Below are 19,205 nucleotides of genomic sequence, written 5' to 3' on the forward strand. Positions count from 1 at the left end.
CCGTTCCGGCGGGTGGCGGACCCTAACGCTACCGCTACCCCCGCGGCTCCTCCCCGGCTCTGCGGCGGCTCGGCAGGTGCCCGCCTCCGCCCCCGCCGGCCCGTCCCGCCGCACACGTGCGCCCGCGCCCCGCCGGCCCTTTGTCTGGGACCGGCACCTGGACCCGCGCCCCCCCCCCCCCGACACCCCTTCGGCTCGGCCCCTCACCCCCCTCCCTCCCCTTCCCCGCTCCCCGGCCCGTCCGGGCCGGGGAGCGGGGAAGGGGAGGGAGGGGGGTGAGGGGCCGGCCGAGCCAAGGGAGCGCATCCCACCGGAGGCGCTGCGGGGAACGGTGGGCGGCCGGCGCAGAGCACGAGGGCCGGGGCGGAGGGGGTGGGGGGGAAGCGGCGGCCCCGGGGCGGGCCGGCCGGGGGAGGGGGGCCCGTCGGCGGCGGCGGAGCGGCCGCTCTAACAGGTGGGATCCCGCTGAGAGGAGGAGGCGGCCGGAGGGGGGCGGAGGAGGCAGGGACGGGCGGGCGGGCGGGCGGAGGGAGGGAGGGGGACGAGCCGGAGCCGCCTGTGATCCTGTGACAGGAGCGGCTGCTGCTGCTGCTGGCGCCGCCGGTGCCTCCCTCCGCCCGGCTCGCCGGGTCGCTGTCCGAGCCCCGGCGCCCCCCCCGCCGCGGCCGCCCCCACCCCCTTCTCTCCGCTCCATCCCGGCCGTCGCCCCCGCAAGCCCGTCCCGGGCCGCGCCGAGCCAGCGCCGGCCGGGCTCGCCGCGCCGCCCCGGCTGCCCCTCCGCCCGCTCCGGGACAGGGCGCGGGGCCGGGCGCCGCCGCCGCCGCCGCCGCCGCTGCCGCCGCCGCCGCCGGCCGGGCGATGCCGAAGCCGCCGCTGCTGCTGCGGGGGAGCCGCCCCGGGGACAGCGAGCTGGGGCGGCAGTTCCGGGACTGGTGCCTGCGCACCTACGGGGACTCGGCCAAAACCAAGACGGTGACCCGGAGCAAGTACCAGCGCATCGCCGAGGTGCTGCAGGGGGGATCCGGCTCCGGCGGCGGCTCCGGCGGGGGGGAGAAAGGCAAGTTCCAGTTCTGGGTCCGGTCCAAAGGCTTCCGCCTGGGAAACGGCACCAGGGAGGCGACGAAGATGGGTCAAGTGGTGGTATATGTGCCGGTGAAAACGGGAACGGTTAGTGCGCTCCGTGCCCCGGGGGCTCTGTGTCTGTCTGTCTGCTTGCCTGTCCGTGTCTGTCTGTCCTCCCCGGGCGTGCGGGCGGGGTGGGGGGGGGGTGGGGGGGTGGTTTGCCCGGGGCGGGGGCGGGCACCCCCGGGGCCCCTGTCCCTGCCACCGCCACCGCCGCGCCGGCCCTGTCCCGTCAGCACCGGGCGGCCCAGCCCCGCCGCGCCGCCGGCCGCCGGGAGCGCGCATGCCCCATGCGGGGCGCGACGCGGGGCCCGGCCGCTCCCGCAGCCCCCGCCGCTCCCGGGGCACCCGCCGCGCCCCCGCCGCCCCGACCCGCCCGGGATGCGGATGGCGAGAGGCGCCCGCCCGGAGCCTCGCACCTTCCGCCGCCCCCCCACCCCCCACCCCCTTTCCCCGTCCCCGTCCCATCCGGTGCGGCCACCGTCCCCGGGCGCTGCCGGCGGAGGGGGGCGGGGGGGGCGGCGGTGGCCCGCGCCCGCCGCCGTGCACCTGCCCCCGCGGGGGGGGCCGCGCCGCCGCCCGGTGCGGGCCCCGCCGCCCCCCCCCTCCCCCCCGCCCCGTCCGATCACGTTCGCCCGGCATTTCCCATCCGCCCCACGGCCGGGGACAGGTCTGCAGTCAAGGGCAGAGAGCGGCGGGGAGGGGGCGCCGGCACCTCCCGCCCCCGCCGCCGCGCCCTGCCCGCCCGGCCCCCGCGCCGAGCGGAGCGGAGCGAGCCCGGCCCGCTGCGGCTCGCCCGGCCCCGGCGTCCCGCGGCGCTGACCGCCCCGGCGCGGCCGCTGCAGCCGGTGCCCCGGGGGGGTGCGGGCAGCGGCAGAGCCCGGATTAGGGCAGCCCTCCCCGCGCCTGCCCGCGGGCCGCCGTCCCGGGAAACTCCCCCGCCGGAGCCTCATTGTTCGGCGCCCCGCCGGGCCGGCGGCGCGGGGCGCACCGGCCGCCTCCCTCCCTCCCTTGCCTGCCTGCCGCCTGCCTGCTGCCTGCCTCCCCGCCCCGCCGCCGCCCGGGGCTGCCCCGCCGCCCCATTGTTCCCGTCCCGAGCGCGCCCCGCTCCCCGGCGCGGAGGGAAACGCGCAACTTTGGCGGCCCCCGGCCCTGCGCGCAGGGGTGCGCCCGGCGCGGCGGCGCTCCCCCGGCCCCGCTGCCCCCCGCTGCCCGGGGGAGGGGGGGGAACGGCCCGCCGCCCCGCCGGGGACTGCTCCGGGCCAGCGGGCACAGAAGGGCTCCGGGAGGGATTTTTTTTTTTTTTTTTTTTTTCCCCGTCCCTCCCCTCCTCTCCCCGCTGCTGCTGCTGCTGCCGCTGCTCTAAAGGGTGCAGTGTTTTCTGTGCACACACAGACTCCAGCATTGATGTGGCTGGAGGATGCTTCCATTGAGGGCAGCCCATCTGTGGCAAATGCTTCTAAACGCACTATTTACCTCCCATCTGGTCTGCCTTATTATTGAGGGGAGGGGGAAGGGTCATTATTTCTCCCTTTCCCTTCGTGGTGCTCAGAGGCGCCTTTCTTTCTCCCCTTGCAGCCCCCCTCCCCCATGCCATGCCCCAAAAAAATTCTTTGCAATTTTTTTTTGAGACCTCTTTGCAGCCCTCCTCTCCCGCTTCCCCACCACCACCAAAGAGCCCCTGACGAGGGCAGATTAGGAGCGGTACCCCCTTCCGCAGATACCGCACTTCCCCTGGGTCCTCTCCATCTAGCCGGCGACTCTATCCCAGATCTTCCAAATGCTGCAGAGTCATGGTACCCCAGAGAGGCCGAGCCAGACTCCCTCGACCCTGCTGCTAGCTAGACGCCCCCTCCCCTTTGTCCGTGAGGGAGTCCCTAGGGTCAGCAGCTCAACGAGGCCGGCGCAAGCCCACGTATTCCCAAAGGGCTTCTGCACAGATGAAGTTTCAGCGAGGAGCGTGTCTAGGCCCCCGCATCTTCCCTGGCAGAGTCCCTGCAGGCTACAGATAGGAGATACACCCAGGCTCCCGTAAACCAACAAACAAAAAGCAGGCATGCCCTCGGGGGACAACTGAATTTTCCAAGGGGCAATACCGCTTATTTCCCAGAGCCTGCCGGCCGGCCGTTTGGCCTGGGAGCGTTTTACAGAGCCACTGTCTGTAGGGAAGACCAGTCATTGCGCTCCCCAAAATCCTCCAGCGCTGAGTCTGTAGAAGTTGCTGCCTGCTGGCCCCTCTGTCCCAGCCCTCCCCAGCCCCACCGTGCCCCTGTCTGCTGGGAATCCCGTGGACCGTTTCAGACGGATGCAGTTGCTGCATTTTGGTTTTGTCTGAAGTGGATCTCAAATTTAGAGATAACTTGACAGGGATTTTCTTCAGCTCCTGATAATTCAGTGCTCTCCTCGTCCTCGGCGGTTTGGGCTGGGTTTGTGGGTGTATTTCATTTCTCTCATGCATGCAGTCAAATAATTCATGAAGCTGATACGAGCCTTTTGCTCAACAGCAAAGCGTATATTCTGGTTTAATGCCTGTTCAGCTGCTTTTCCCAAATACTTCTGGAGCAGTGTTTCAGTTGCTGTGTCCTGCCTGTGCTCCTCAGCAACCTGATACGGCTCATCCTGTCCGCTCATCCTTCTCTGAGCACATCTGCCGGAGAAGCACCGTGCTCGGGACTGTCCCATGGCTGAACGCACACAGCCCGGGTTCAGGGAAGGGGGAGGCGGGGGGGGGCCGCGCCGCTGTGCTGTATGTGCAGGTCGCTACAGGAAATCCGAGGTACCGGGAGTGAAAGCTAGAAGAGAGGTAGTAAAGAGTGCGTAGAGGGCAGCAGTGGGGATAAGATCTTTCCTTCCCCTGACAGGGCTGGGGCCACTCCTCCTCTGGAAAAAAAAAAAAAAAAAAAAAAGAAAAAAACAAACCCCAAAAAATAAAAACCCCCCCAGCAGCAACCCAGTAGAGTTGTTCCTTTTGGCTTACGCATCCTGAGCTGGTTTGTGTATTTTCAGTGCATCTGTAGCGAAAACATAATTAACATGTGGTTATTATTTTCTCTCCTGAGTAACTTTCCCTTGCCCTCCTCCAGGCCTCTCATCAGAACAGGCCTAATCAGATTTGGGTGGCTTGAGAGCTGGGACTGTGCACTGAGAAGGGGGCATCTGCCTTAGGTGGTGGTCAGAGCAGATGGTGGTCTTCTCAAAGAATGCACTGGGAATAGGAACAGCAGTGCGGACGGATGTCTGGCACAGAGACTGTTCAGATTTCTTTTTCCCAGATGAACGTCCCAAAGATGCTGGACATTTAACACATACAATTAAAAAAAAACCCTACGCAGATAAACACATGAGGTTTAGCGGTGTAGGATATTGTTGTCTGACAGCCTTATTCACGTACGGGCTGGCTGCTGCATCCTTTAGGTCAGGGAGTTGAAAAAAAAAAAGGCGTTTAGACTGTACTGAGGAGGAGGGTATCTTTGTGTGCTACTGCAGCACAGACAATGGATTCAGCCCAAAGTGCCCAGATCTGCCTTTCCTTCACATGGCTAACGCACACTAAGGTGTAAAACACCTCGTTGTCTGCGGACTGGACCGAACCCCGGTACTGGATGCGCAGCGCTCTCCCTTCTCCCCAGATTTGCTAAGAACTGTGGGAGAATTTGTTCGTGACAAGGTGCTAAGATGCAGTTCATTATAATCTCGTGTCCCTCTTGTCCTAAGCATTTAGCATCATTTAGACAGTCTTTCTCATACAAATGTAGAGTGAGATGGAGACACGGCGCAGGGAAACGGACAGCGCTTTGGTGACAACCGGCGATGCAGATGGGCTTGGCTGTGTGTAGCAGCAGGGTGTGCAGGGGAGGGTTCGCCTCAGACTTCGGTTCGGGCATTAGCTGCGGGAGCGGTTACGCACACTCTCTAAATCAATGCCGTACTTCGCCGTGCGTGGTGGAAGCTTGTCACAACTCCGGAGCGGTGGCCAGCCTCGCAGGACAGATTCATCCTGGCAGCCCGTGATGCAGGCTGGAGGACTGCGGGATGAGGCAGGGGAAGCCTGGTGTCAGACCGGCCCTTCGGGGACTGTGCAGAGACTCGGGGATTGGGCAGGCTCTGCAGCGCTGCCCACATTGGATTTTGCTTTCCTGCTCTCTCCCTGTCCCCGGCAGAGCTCACACGAGGTTCTGGGGTTCTTGTCGGCATTACTAAAAGGCTGAGGACATTCGTGCGGGTGGGTTGGTGTTGTACAAGTGCAGTTCACCTGTGCTGGCTCCCCCGGAGCCAGATGTTTGAAATTATTACCTGAGGAAAGGTACTACAGCGGGGGGAGCGCTGTAAAGAGAATTGATGAGACCAAGAAGCAAAATGGATGGAGGCCTTTCACCGACAGCAGGAAACGCATCACATGGGACACCGGATAAATCTCACGGTACAGCCTATCCCTAAATACGTTTTAGCACCCGGAGACAGGGAGCGTTGTGATGAGAAAGCCGCGGTGCCAGGCCTTGGGACAGCACAGCACAGTGGCAGAACGCTTGAGCTGAGAAGCCGGGCATGTCAGAAAGATGCTGCTCCAACAGCTAATAGAGGCTACATTTTTCCTGGTTACAAGTACCCTTCAATGCCCATATTCAGTGCCCCAAAAAGCTACACGTCTATAACCTCTAAGAACATTAGTCAACAGAAGGTTTTCACTATGTGAATAACCACTTAGACTTTCTGTGGACTTCAAGTGATAAAAAAAAATAAATCAAGACCATTCAGAAGAGCCTTAGACAAGGCAGATGTGCCTGAGGGTATTATCTGAGAAATTGTCTATTACTTCTATAGCATAAGCCTTACTTAGACCATACAGAGCCTTTACCTGCTATGAAAAAGCCTATCCCTGAGCATGCAGGGCAGCGCTGGCTTTTCCAAGGAGCTGAACCGATGGCAGGTTTACATTTACATGTGCACTCAGGAGACCGGCACGATGCTGGCCCGGGTGCGTGGTCCCATCCAGCCTGGTCTAGAGGAAGTCTCCTACATCAACATCCCTTCCAGATTCAGCTCCAAATTTGTACAACATCAGGAGCAGTTTTTACTGCTCATGGAACCACAGCAGTGCTACCCAGTCCTCTGGGCCTGAGAACTCACCAGGCAGCAGCAAAAGCCTCCAGTACCCTTGCAAGGTGAATTTAAAGAGCTCCGATGATCTGCAGTTACACAGATTGGCAGAAGAAAGTTCCTCGCTGAGCTGGGAGCAGGAGCACTGGCAGAGCCCGTTTCCAGCTCCTGCCCACTCCCACCCCTCCGGGACAGCCTGCTGAAGCTGCTTCTAGGGATACGGGGCGAAAACAGCATCTAATTCAGTCCTTGCTTTTTTTCTGCCAAGACTTCAAGCCTGATTATAATGCAGCCCCCACCGTGGTTGTTAGTAGTGCAGTACGGTGCACGTGGTGCAGCTCCAGTGGGAGATACCACCATCCCCAGACAGCTTCAGCCTCAGGGATTGGCTTTGGTCACCGGTGCTCGGGAGACCTGGAGTCACATCAGTAAAGGTCCTGCATCCCACCACTCCTCCTGGTCCCGATCCCCTGGTACGTATATGACTGAAGAGTTTCTAAAAGAATGATCTGTCTATCATCTGCGCCATACATCCTACGTGATTCCAGAAACATCGACAGCATTGCTGATCCGAGAGGAACAGCGTTTTTTGGATAACTTTCATCCAAAAATTGTCTCCCTCACCCCATAATTGCTTTCACATCTGTGGTTCTTGGTGGGTATTGCTCTGAAGAAGGTAAAAAAGCAAACAAACAAAGCACAGCTCTGCAAGGCCTTGTTAAATGAAGCTAAAATGGAAACGAAAGAAATCCAGGTCTGATGAGGTGCCGTTGTTCTGACTCTTCAGGTTACATCCCACCTTTGCAAAGGAAGAGGGGTCCAAGCACGCAGAGCCCTGAATTAATGAGGAACGGAGAGGACTGTCTGTAAGAGCAATATATAGGCTGTTCTCTCACCTCTCCTCGTGGGCTGTGACTCAGAGGGGCTTGCTCTGACCACGAGCAGGCAGGAGAATTCGGTCGCTGACTAAGGATGGCAGCAGAGCCCCGGAGAGGTAGCTGCACTCCTTTCGGTGAGAACTTTCTCAAGAATCTCTTTGCACAAACCATTCTCAGCAATAATCTCCGGCTAGTATCATTTCTACAGTTTTGGTTTTGCTGTTACGTTAGGCCTGATATGAGCAGTCTATGAACTTACGCTGTGGACAAAACAAATGGCAGGGAAACCACAGAGGCTGGAGGAGCATCAATGGGGACTCCATTCCTCCAACTCACATGGATGCTCTGGCTTCCCAAAACCTTGTCTGCGTTGCTGTGGCAGAGGAATGCATATTCATATCTCTTTCTTTAGTTCAAATTAGCAATTACCTTCCCTTGATCTTATATTAGCTGTGCCCACCTCTAAAGATCAAGATGGGCCAAAGCCACCACTGAGTCTCGGCATCTGGTTTAATTAGCTGATTGTAGTGAGGGCAGGTACCTGTTGGCCAAAATCATCTTCTTTGTTGGAATGCTGCTGGCCTCCACTTGATGGCTGGTGCCAAAGAGTAGCAATTTATTGCTATAGAGAAATAGCTGCAGACTGTATGTGTGTATATGGGAGCAGACAGTGAGAGCAGAGGTTTGGCGTAATGGTTTCTTTCCTGCGTGTCTGAGATTAAGGTAGTGGTCATTGAAAGTTAATCGGAGGTTGGTTGTGTCTTACCAGCGTGGTACAGGGCCTTTCACAGAACAACAGTTGGGAAACTGAGATGCTGTGTGAGCGGTTTCTCGCTGTCCTTGCTCTGCTTCGGACGCGTTTTCCTTCCGACACACAGGCAGAGGCAGTGGTAGCGGCTCAGGTGGACCCGTTCCTCGCTGAGAGGGAGAGGGTTTGTTCTGGGGAAGATAGGGTAACTCAGTCTCTGTGGCTCAGAGTTTGGGCTTTCCAGTTGCCAGGTATGGTCTGGGTCTGTGTTATGGGAGTCTCTGGGCTGAAAATGAATTCAGGCTCATTGAGCAGCCCCCTCGAAAAAAGAAAAAAGGGAGAATAAAGTTTGGGACTCCTGGCTTGGCTTGCATTTGAAGGAATGATCTCAAAGCAAACCCTGAGTCATCCACTCATCCGTGCTGCCAAGACATCCAAAATCTTCTGGGTTTCAGTGCTGCGAGTACCATCCACGCTGGTGCCCAGTTACCGACAACGTGCTCCGGTTTGCAGTCTCACAGCACTGGGACAAGCAGCCAGCCCACGGGAGCTCCTCTCTTGGGCACACATTTGGGTTTGTCATTCCCATCATCAGTTGGGATGCCGGTCGTGTGGCTCCCCGAGCCGGGACCAGGCATCTCTGCCAGGCTGGGAGGAGGCCTGCCCGCTCCCGCTCACCTGTGTCGGGCATTTTGATCCAGCAGAAAGCCCTTGAGCTGGTGACAAAGGTCTGGATGTGGGCTGGAAAGTACAGTCCTGTCTCTTAGCAACTGGTTCCTACCTCTGAGCTCTCGGAGCCGTGTGTGGGACAGAGAGCATCAGTCACGCTCCTGCTGCAGCAGCAACACGCCGAGGAGGGGATGGGGGATCAGGCCGGCTCCAGCCACCGCCAAGACGCTTAAAGAAGCTCAGGCATTTCTAACACAAGCAGTCATCTGTGAGTCCTAATCAAAGCTTCGGTTTAATTGCTTTCCTCGTGCCCTTCTCTGCAAGCCGAACGGAGCGCCGATTGGCTGGCTGCGGCGGCTGCCTGCCAGCTACCTCCAGAGGCTGCTCCGCACTGCCCCGGCTTTTTTGGTCACAGGGGTGGGGACCAGGGAGGGAGGAGGAAGAGGGAGGACACGGCCCATGTATTTCTAGAAAAATTAGATGTCATAGGGTCCTTCCCCGAACTCCTCTGCACCGTACTTGGGAATCCCCCGTCCCTCTTACGGACATTTGCATTGCTATTTTCTCTCTCGGTGCTCAGTTCTGCTGTTTCACCCTCGTGTTTCCTCCTCCTAACCAAAAGCAGCCCCTCTCTGGTGAGCGTTTCTCAGAGGCTCCCTTCCCAAGCAGTTTCATAAACATTTTCACGAATCCTCTGCTTTGTCCTCCTAATTAACCATCCAATTGGCCCCCAATGGAGCCTTCACCTCTCTTGTGAAGATCCTGCTTGCACAGATTATAACCTGTCAGCTGCCAATTTATTCCTCATGCAGAGGGCAGGTTATATTAATTGTCTGGTTTCCCTGCCCTGTTTGGTTTGCCCTCCCTTTCTTCTGCTCCACATAGCATCCCTGTTTGGAGACACAGACTCACAGAAAACCAGAGGGACCCAGATGTGAGGCTGCTCCGTATGTCCAACCTGCGGTGATGTGACTGCTGGACCAGATGTGATGGGATGTTGCTGGCCTGTGTCAGACCTGGGAGAGGGGTCTCTGTGGATGGATTACCATGACAGAGTGTTAAAGAACATGCCTGACTTCTGCTCCCCCCAACATGTAGTCTCAGTTAAGAGCTCAAAAAAATCCACTTGGTTGTCACAGGTTAATGGGGAATCGTTCCTGGGCGTTATTTACAAGTCAGAGCTCGGCTTTTGGAAGATTTGGGGTCCACCTAGTGTGGTTATGATGGAAACAAGCCAGAATACAGAGAGGGTTTACCTGAATGCAGGGACAGACCTAACAGATTTCCATCAACGTCTCTCCCCTGTGCCCTCCCACCCCGACTCTCTGTATAGGACCCCCCACCCTGGCAGAGCTGTGTATTGTGCAGCCCAGCATAAATATGAGCGCCTGCTCTCACCGAGGGTAGCTGCCTTGTATTTTGCTGGGTTCCCATGTTGGGAAAGGGGGTGATGGAGTCCAACAGGACCGTCATGGTTCGGCACCATCCGTATTTAAGGCGCAGTATTGAACCCTGCGCATGCTCATGGGGAGCAGCAGCAAGCAATGTGGTCGTGCTCGGGTGTAAAACATGGTGGTGCTCGGGTGTAAAGCGGGACATCAGCATTTCCAGGCTCTGGCATCAGGGATGGACTGTGCTGAAGCCACTGCGGCACGGCTCAAGCCCTGCAGTGCCCTTACCTGGCAAAGAGGCTGAGTTTTGGGAGGGGAGGGCGTGCAGGCATTTTACCCCCCTGCTGAGCTGTCAGCATTTTCCTAGAGGCACATCTTGCTGTTCCTGTGGGAGTCTCCGACTGTGGCCCACATACGCTGAATTGCCAGGGAACAGGGAGCAGACACCAGGATGCCATGCATCCAGGGCTCAGCCTCAGCCCAGTCTGACCTTGATTCACTGTAGCATCATTTGTAACTTATTTTACATAATTTTGCTTGCCGCTGATGAGCTGAACTGCCACTGCTGCTTTGTGCCTCCTCCTGCTTAGTTTCATTTTGACATCACCGTGTCCTCGCTGTAGGTATGATGATGTCACACGGCTTCCCTAACACCAGTGGGTCTATTCCCAGGAAGAGGAAAGAGAGGGGTCACCTTGCTGTGACTGGTAACCTCATCACTTGTTACAATGCCTTGTCCCCCTCCAGCTTGAAAGGTTTTGCTTTGGTGGGGATCTTTATTAGATCAGTGCCTCAGCGCTGTGGAGATTGCTTACAGTGGTAACTTCCTTCAAGGAAGAGCCAGCTCTAAACATGTTCTGAATTTGTTACAGCTATATATTTTCAATATTTTTTAGATTTCTAGTTTTAGTTTTCTTTCAGGATGCTATGGAATATAAATGCTTTTCTAATTATAAATGCAGATTACCATTTCCCCCCCCGCTTTTTCTGCCCCAGTAGCATGCCCCCCCAAATCACCTAGAACAAGATCCAAATGACATAAAGAAATTGCTACCCATCTTTGCAGATTTATTAAAAAAACCCCACCCAAACTCACATTTTAACTCTGCCTATTTCAAAATAGTAAGAAATACTGCAACATTATAATAATTCCCAAATAATAGTGTCCATGATACCTTCCCTGTTAGCGAGCCACGGTGCGACTCTTCTCCCGCACAGGTCACGGCACGCCGCAGAGCCGAGCAGTGCAGTGGTCCCCAGTTGATGGGTGTGAAGACCACGGTCCCAGGGGAGCGATTTCCCGGGCAGGTCGGTTGGGTTTTCTGCTCACGAGGTCGCAGCAGCCTTTCTCACCAAACCCAAGAGAAACGGTGCTCTGACGGCAGCTTAGGCTGCTCCAAGGCACCCAGTATTTTGTTACCCTTTAAACAGCCTGCTTGCCTGCCCTGTAACCCTGCCCGCAGGCAGCACAGCACAGGCAGGGCAGCGCCGGCTCCCTGCTCATTCCTGGCAGGCAGGCGCGGGGTCACGTTTATTGGGGAGCGCTGCGCTTACCTCTGCGTGCCAGATCCAGCTGCTCCTCTGGCTTCCCCTGCCGGCATGCAGCCCGGTGCTCGCAGGGAGGCAGCTCTGCTCTCCTGCGCAGTGCAAAATGTCCTCTGCCTCCCGGGCAGAGCAGGCATCAGAGCAAGCCTCTCTGCCTGCCAGACTTCTCCCTCCTCCAGGCAGGCCTGGGATGGAGGGCAGCCCCGTTCCCCAGGGGAGCAGCCATCCACCAGACCCCGCACTCACCCCTGTCCTTGGCACTGGCCAGCAAGGCACCCCGCAGCAAAGCCCGCAGCCCACCTGGGCCCTCTCTGCAGCTGGAGGCAGGGCTGCCATTTCCAGGCTCACCCCTCCCAGACCTCCGTGTTTTCATTCCCAGGCCTGGGAGCCGGGAGAGGAATAAGCCGAGGTCAGAGCAAAGGCCTGGACCCATCTCGATGGCTCAGCTGCAGCTGCTGAAAGAGCAGCTCACTCCTAAGAGGCGCCTGTCCACCACTGAAAGACATACACCTCAGCTTTGTTTGCCATCTAAAAATAATGTGCCCGGCTCCCCCTCACAAGGAAGTATTTACTTTGAAAGAAAAAAAAAAAGTATTGTGTACAGTTCTGGGTAGAGAAACAATGTGAATGCACCCAGTGCAGGCTGGTGGCCGGGGACTCGGGCACATTGGTCTGCCAGCTCCCGGCCTGAGTCAACGTGTAGCTTTGGGAAAACGACTTCTTTGTGCTTTGGTTTCCCCTGGAGAAATTAACTCTCCTGGGCTGGAGTGAAGCTCAGCTGATCAGCAGAGCCAGGGCTGTTTGTACTGCAGTAAGTAGGACTGAAGCTGTAAGTGCAGGATGGTGCTTCATGTTTGCTTGGTGGTTCATGCAAAATGACATATAAATGCTCAGCACAGAGAAACATCGTCAACATTTCAGCAACCGCTTTCCCCCCATTTTTCAAGCAGAAATTATCAGAAAAAATTCCCAGCAAAATATTTCCAGGAGAAAAAAGCAAAATCTGTGAGAGCATTTCCCATATTCTTCTGATGGGTTCTTTTTAGTATGAGCAATAGAGTGATATTGTTCTCAGCCTAGCATTTCCCCAGTGCCTATTTCTAAGGCATGCACTGTGCCCGTGGCATGAGGGACAAGAGGAAGAGGGAAGTTCGAGGAATCTAGCTCTTCTTTCTCCTCACAGCATTAGCAGAGGGAGCCTGCTGTGGTTTAACATATCCCCCGCAAAAGCTGCTTTCATCCTACACCTAAATACCATGAGGAGTGAACTTCCTAAAGCCCTGGAGAAGTCTAAATATAGAAGCCAATCAAGGGCTGACTTCCCAGAGATGAGAAGTACCAAGAACAGTTTCTTGATCAAAAGTTGTAAGAGTCCATATTGAAATAAAACGTCTGTTTCGGTGCTGAAGCCTGTGCAGAAGGAGTAATTGCAGAGGTGGGCTGTGCTCCGCATGCTCGCCGCTCCGTCTGCCGGTGGTACCCACGGCACCGGGTGCGGGAGGCAACCTGGGAGGCGGTGGGCTGCCCAGGGAGATGGACGTGAGGTATCATCTCTTAAGCACCTGGCAGGAATGTCTCTGACAGCATGGCAGGATTTCATCCTTTGCTGTATGTTGCAGTTTCTGTCCAACTGCTTTTTCCTGTGCACGTCCGCTCCCCGTTACAGCTGATAATTTTTTTCTAAAGAACAGAAATTTCCTTAGAACAAACCACAAGTTGTAGGAAATTAGAAGGGCACCTTAAAGAGAAAAGAGCAGCAGAACACTTCAGATAAAACACAAACCCGAGCTTGCTAATCTCAAACCAAGTATGTGACGGCACCTTTGCGCATGCAGCAGAGGGAACCACCAAGGGCTTACAGTAAGAGTGAGGGACGGCTGATTGCTGCAGTGATAGTGATGCTAGGCATGGGCTGGGGAACCCGCGGGCGTGCTGTGGGGCGGCTTGCTCCAGCATGGGACTGGGGAACCCCAATCCTGACCCGGCTGGGGGGCAGCGGCTGTGCCCCGTTGCCAGCGGGCAGCAGGAACACAGGCAGAGCGAACTATGCTGCCTCTCTCCTGGATGCAAGGAGGTGACCTTGAGGGCCGGCTTGATATAGCTGGCCCCAAACCTCCCTTTTGGGTGTCCCAGGAATGAGGGTGACAGCGGCCCTTCCGGACAGCAGCGGGAAATTAAGAGTTTAACGTGCTGTGGGAGACTGTGGTGCCGGGGGGAGATGCTGTGGTTGGGAGATACAGAGATGAACGCTTTCATGTGGGAAGTGCGAGAAGAGGGGAGGGCAGAGGGTCTGCTCCCCGGCCAGAGAACAGAGTGCAGCCATTATCAGGCAGGGCTCTGTAGGCAGGAAGCGGCTTTTGACTCACAGGAAGCTGAATTCGGCTGGTATCAGCCCCTCGCGCAAAGGCCAGGGCGGCATTTTATCTGCCGTTGAACACAGCAGATGGGGAAGCAGTCGGCACTCCCTCCCATCCCAATCCTGCTCCAGCACCCCCTGCCCAATGGCCCTCTCATGTTTTCCCCTCTGCAAAGAGATGCCTCTCTGTGGAGCAGTGAAGCAGGGGCAGCTTCCTGGGCCCCCAGGAGAGCTGCCAGCCCCACTGGAGGAGGCAGAGATTGTCCCTGCCAGCTGGTGCCAGGGCAGAGCCAGGACCCTCCAGGCTTTTGAGCCCAGCCCAGGCAGGTACCAGGTCCTCCAGCAGTGCCCCCCACCAGTCAGTCTGCAGAGGAGCTGGGAACATGCAGGCTTCAGAGAGCTGGCTCCCTGGCTCACAGTTGAGATTAAATCCTCCCAGATTCTCCCAAATCAGACAGTCTGAGGTGGGAAAGGGCTTGCAGGGACCGGGAGCTCTTTGCATGGAGCCTGCTCCTCGTCCCTTGGCCTCTCTGCGGAGCTGCCCCGGGCTGGGAGTCTGGTTTCGCATGGGGCGGTGGCAGCTCGCAGGGGCTCGGGGTGGAGGTCACCGCGGGGCAGCACGGAGGGGATCGGATGGCAGCTGCTGGCCTTAGACCTGCTGCCCTGCAGAAAACCCAGTTTGCTCGTCAGTGCTGCAGTTTAGCTGCAAATCCCTCCGATTATGACAGTTTTCACACACACGCCGGGCAGCTGAGGAATGGCTGCAGGGGCCTGTGGGGAGTGGAAGGAGCTGGCCGGGTGGAGGCGGCCGGCCATGGATGCCTGTGGATGCTGCTGTTGGGCTCTAAGGCAGGGCAGGTCCATGTGGGAGACATGGCTGGGCTGCCGTGGGGGGGGCTCGGGTGCTGAGGAGAGCAGCAGAGAGCGGGTGGGATGGCTGGGGCCTGGGGGCGGCAGGAGCCTGCCCAAACGAAGGGTGTGGGACCCTGGGTGCTTGCAGCCCCGAAGGCTTCCCGCGGCCAGGGGCCGGGCATGCCGGGGCCCTGCCCGTAGCCTGAGGCCCCGGCGTGGGGGTCTGCTCACAGCCGGGGCCTGCCCGCGCCCAGGGGCCCTTCCCGTGGCCCGTCCGTGCCGGGCGGGGCCTTGCGGGCGCGGGGGCACCCGGGCGGGCGTGAGGAGGAGCCGGCGGCGGGCCCGGCCCGGGCCGGCCCGGGGGAGCGGATTACCGCCGGCAGCGCGCGGCCCCGCCGGTTGCCATGGTTACCCCGCTACCTGCCGGCGGGCCTCAGCCCGGGCCGGGCGGGAGGGGGGTTGCCCTCCCCCGCTCCCTCCCTCTCTCCCCGCCGCCGCGGCAGATGTCACCGCCGCGCTGCCGGCCGGCCGCGCCCGGTACCGGGCCCCGCCGCCGCACGGGGCTGCCCGGGCACTGCGGGCGGCGCTGAGTGCCGTCCCCGTCTCCTCACGCCGAGCCGGGCCGCTCCCACCTTAAGGGGGAGAGCGAAGGGCCCGGCCCCGGGCAGCGGCAGGGCTGGCTGCGGGGCACGGAGGGAAGAGGGCGGGAAGGGGGAGCCCGCAGCGGGTCGGGTCGCGGATGGCGGCGGTGCGAGCAGGCCCCGGGGAACGGGGGTCGAGAGTGCCCTCCGGCAGGCGGGAGGGAGGGCAGGGCGAGGGCGGCTGCTGAGAACAAAGATGCCGGGGCAGAGGCTCGGCGGGTGAGCGCTGCCAGCGCCATGGCCGGTCCTCACGCGTGTGGTAGCACTGCCCATCCTCGTGCCTCACCCCAGGACATCATCTCTGCCTGAAATGGCTGTCGCCTCCCGTTGCTCTTCACGGGCCACACCGGCCTCGGAGATGATGGTCACCGCTCCCCGGGCGTGGGGCAGTGAGGTGACGCCGGCCTGAAACAGCCACGTCCCGGCGCTGCCGTCGGCTATAAATAGAGCCCGGTTGCCAGAGAGCGGGAGGCGGCTGCGGAGGAGAGCAGGAGGTGCTGGAGCTGAGGGCGCTGGGGGGTGGCCAGGGTCGGTGAGATGGAGCAGGAGACACAGAGGAGGTGCAGGAGGGACCGAGGCACTGGGGCTGTGCAAGAGGATGCAGAGGGTGATGCAGAGGGCGATGCAGAGGGCGATGCAGGGGGATGTGGGGTACAGGGGCTGGTGAGGGGGAGGCAAGTGGAAAAATGTGGGACTAGAAGAGATGGGGACAACAAAGGGCACTGGGGAGGAAAGACCTGATGGGAAACCTGGAGGAGAGGAGGTGAGAGGAGACAGAGCGCTAACCATGCTGGGAAGGTGGGGAGGAGGTGAGAGAAATCCCTGCGGGATGGGGTACGCAGGGATGGAAAGGGAGGGAGACCTGGAAGGAGGAGAGAGAAACTAATGCTGGGCAAATGTAGGGAAAAGTAGGATGGATGCCTGTAGGGTGGCAGAGGGACTTCCTCTCCTCAGCACCTGAAATGCTGCCTGCTTCCAAAGCTTATGTCAAGGCTGAGCTTTCCTCCTGAAATTTTTTACTCATTTTGGGGGCAAGTGACATCCAATAAAGCCCCAACACCAGGAGGGGGGTAAGAGCATCCCTTATTCCCATCCTTCTTCCCAACTGAACTTTTATTGCTTTTTAAACCTAAAGGGTTCTAAGCCGTTCTGAGATATTAAGGGCTCTGACTCATGCCTTGAATACTCGTGAGCAATACTAGGTGTGGAAGGAGGAACCGGAGGGGCGTGGGCCCTCTGAGAGGTAGTCTAATAGCACGTGTGTCCTCTTAAATCCTAGGTCAACATTTGGTTATATTGCCAGATATAAACCTCTGTAATCCTAGAAGCACTGACTTGATACAGCCTCTTATATCCAGTGGCTTTGGTACCGCTTGCATCTCACCTGCTTCCCAGAGCTAAACAATCGTCACGGGGAGAGAAGTCACAAGGCTGACGAGAGGATGGAGAGATGCGAAGAGTCAGGGGAGGGTCGCTGCATGGACTGCGATGTCGAGGAGGCAGCTCCGGTATCCGGCATCCAGCCAGGGTGGAGAGGAAGGCGGTGCTGGATGAGCAGAGAGGCTGTAGCGATGCCCAGACCTTGAGGTTACCTTAACTGCATTCATTCTGAAACCGAGGAGGAAATAGGGAACCGCTGGCTGTGCAGGGAGGAGGGTTTTAGTTGGTTGGGATGGCCCTGGAAATAGTGATTTGCCTACAGGGTTGGTTACAGCCTTAATTTTGAGGGCTCTGCTTGTTGCATCTGACTGTGCTTTTCTCCTGATGCATTTTCCTTTGTCCTGTTTCTGTAATTATCCTCATTTCAACCCTGCTCTGAGGATTATTGGTCAGTAGGAAGCCTCCTAATGCCCGCTCCTCCTTGGCAGGGGAATACCCATGCCCTCGATTAAAGTGAAACTCCCCGAATGGTGACAGAAGAAATTAGATCTATATTCCTCAAAGACACTCCCTCGGGCGAAGTTTCCCGACCCCCACCACTGCAGCACTGCCACCCTGCCCCTTGTGTTCGTTCTCAATATTCTCTTTGTTACAGCCACCTTTATACACAGCTCAGGGCTCCCCGGGGAAGGCAGAGGTGGTTTGTGTTGGAAAATCCTCGTGTGTATATCCTGGGTGAGCACATCGACCCGTCCCACCGCAGTCCGTCCCCAGTGCGGGCAGTCTCTGTTCCGAAATTGGAGTGAGGAGACAACTTTAAGAGCGCTTTACATTAAAAAACTGCTTCCCCAAGATGTTGAGTAGTCTTTAGCAGAAGGCAGTCCCTCTAAATGATTGATTTTTGAGAGTCCCTTGACTAGTGGCTTATGAACAGCATTTATTTAATCTATATACCGTATAAGATACAGAGCCCAACCACCAATAACACCAAAAAAAAAAAGGTTAGGAGATTGGGTGTTCCCTTTGCACGCAGACCTCTGCCAATCTCCGCCTGCGTTCACAGATGTGTGAATGCATGTGAAAAAGATAGTTTGCAGGTCGTTTCGATGTGCAGGTTGCTGCTCACCAGCCTGGTGTGTACCACTGCATCCATGCAGGCCTCAAAGGGACGCAGTGTGTGTATATATATATGTGTATGTATATGTATATATAATATATATGTGTGTACATACAACTGGCTATGCAATAATGGTGGTTTTTTCCAAGGAAGAAGCTAAGCGACCTCCCAAAGCATGGCCCTTTTTTGGTACCTCCAGCCATTAGAGCAGCCACCGACTATCTCCATTAGCGTTCCCCGCTCTGGTGCTTTGTGCCGGAGCGCCGTTAGCAGCTGCCGGGTATCAAAAGCTGCCTCCCCTTCCCGTGGCGCACCCTGCCAGTGTGAGCTGACACCGTTGGTGCCAGTCAGCTCAGAGGAGCAGTGCTCCCCACACTTCCCACTCCCACCAGTCTGTCACCACTGCCGTGTGTGGCAGAATTACTGCCTCCTGCTCTCCAGCACATCCTAACACACAAAGAGCTCTGCTGCTGCTGCTGCCAGCGCTCAGCTGCTCTGCATATGCGAGAGAGGGAGGGTGCCTTGTAAAGGTCAGTGTGGGGAAGGAGCGCGATTCTGTCTTCTTCCTTTAGGGGCCATATCCTGGTATTACGGTGAAACCTTGTCCTGCCAGGTGATCCGTGTCCGTGGGGACTGCAGCCAGCAAGGGTGCCCCATGTTGTGGGACTTCTCAGGATGGTTTAGTACCATGTGCAGGTCCAAAGAGCTTCCTCTGCTTGTTCCCCGCCTAGCAAAATCATCCCAAATTATGAAAATTGAATTTCTTGATTGGTTGTGACTTCACTCTGGACTCTTCCCTTGTTTTTGTTCCTGGCCCAGTTTCACTGGCAGCTTCAGCAGCACAACAGCAGCAGCCGCCACTGCCCTGGCTACAGCAGGATCCTCCCTGGAGCACTGTTTAATTTATCCCCCACATCCCCCGTGCCCAAGGCAGCCTGGGGCTGGAGCACCACGACTCTGCCCCCTCCAACCACATTAGCCCCGGGCCCATCTCATCACCCCTGTCACCCAGCGCTGACACTAACTCAACTTGCCTGCACTGTTGTAGGGGGCAGATGGACTGTCGGAGCCCGAGGGCATCTCTCTGAAACGCGTGGCTGTGGTGGAAGATTTCTTTGACATCATATACTCGATGCATGTGGAGAGCTCGTCGGAGCCGGGCAAAGCACCCAAACATGCCGGGCAGAAGAAAACCTACCGAGCGGTGAGACTCCCCCTTTGTGTGCCCCGGGCAGTGACGGGACGGGAGCGAAGGGCAGAGGGGCCGTGGGATCAGGCATCCCATGGGGATAGGGACAGGGATGGGAAGGCAGGTAGAAGCAGAGCCATTGGTGGGAGGCAGAGGCGAAGGAGAGTCCCGTATGTGTGTGCAGGGAGGTGTGAGAAAGGAGTCATTTAAAGGCAGAGCA

The 19,205-nt window shown here is 57.9% G+C and overlaps 1 protein-coding gene across 1 annotated transcript in view; it reads left to right on the forward strand.

Moving 5' to 3' along the window:
- Positions 1-510: 510 nt before the first annotated feature.
- Positions 511-19,205, forward strand: part of NOL4L (nucleolar protein 4 like) — a 62,195-nt gene continuing 43,500 nt past the window's right edge. The window contains exons 1-2 of the mRNA XM_075769080.1: positions 511-1,167; positions 18,845-19,000. Coding sequence (XP_075625195.1) covers positions 859-1,167; positions 18,845-19,000 — 465 coding nt within the window. The 5' untranslated portion in view covers positions 511-858. The remainder of the gene's footprint in view (positions 1,168-18,844; positions 19,001-19,205) is intronic.

This window comes from Balearica regulorum, chromosome 16 (assembly GCF_011004875.1).
Source record: "Balearica regulorum gibbericeps isolate bBalReg1 chromosome 16, bBalReg1.pri, whole genome shotgun sequence".
NCBI classification, from domain to species: Eukaryota; Metazoa; Chordata; class Aves; order Gruiformes; family Gruidae; genus Balearica; species Balearica regulorum.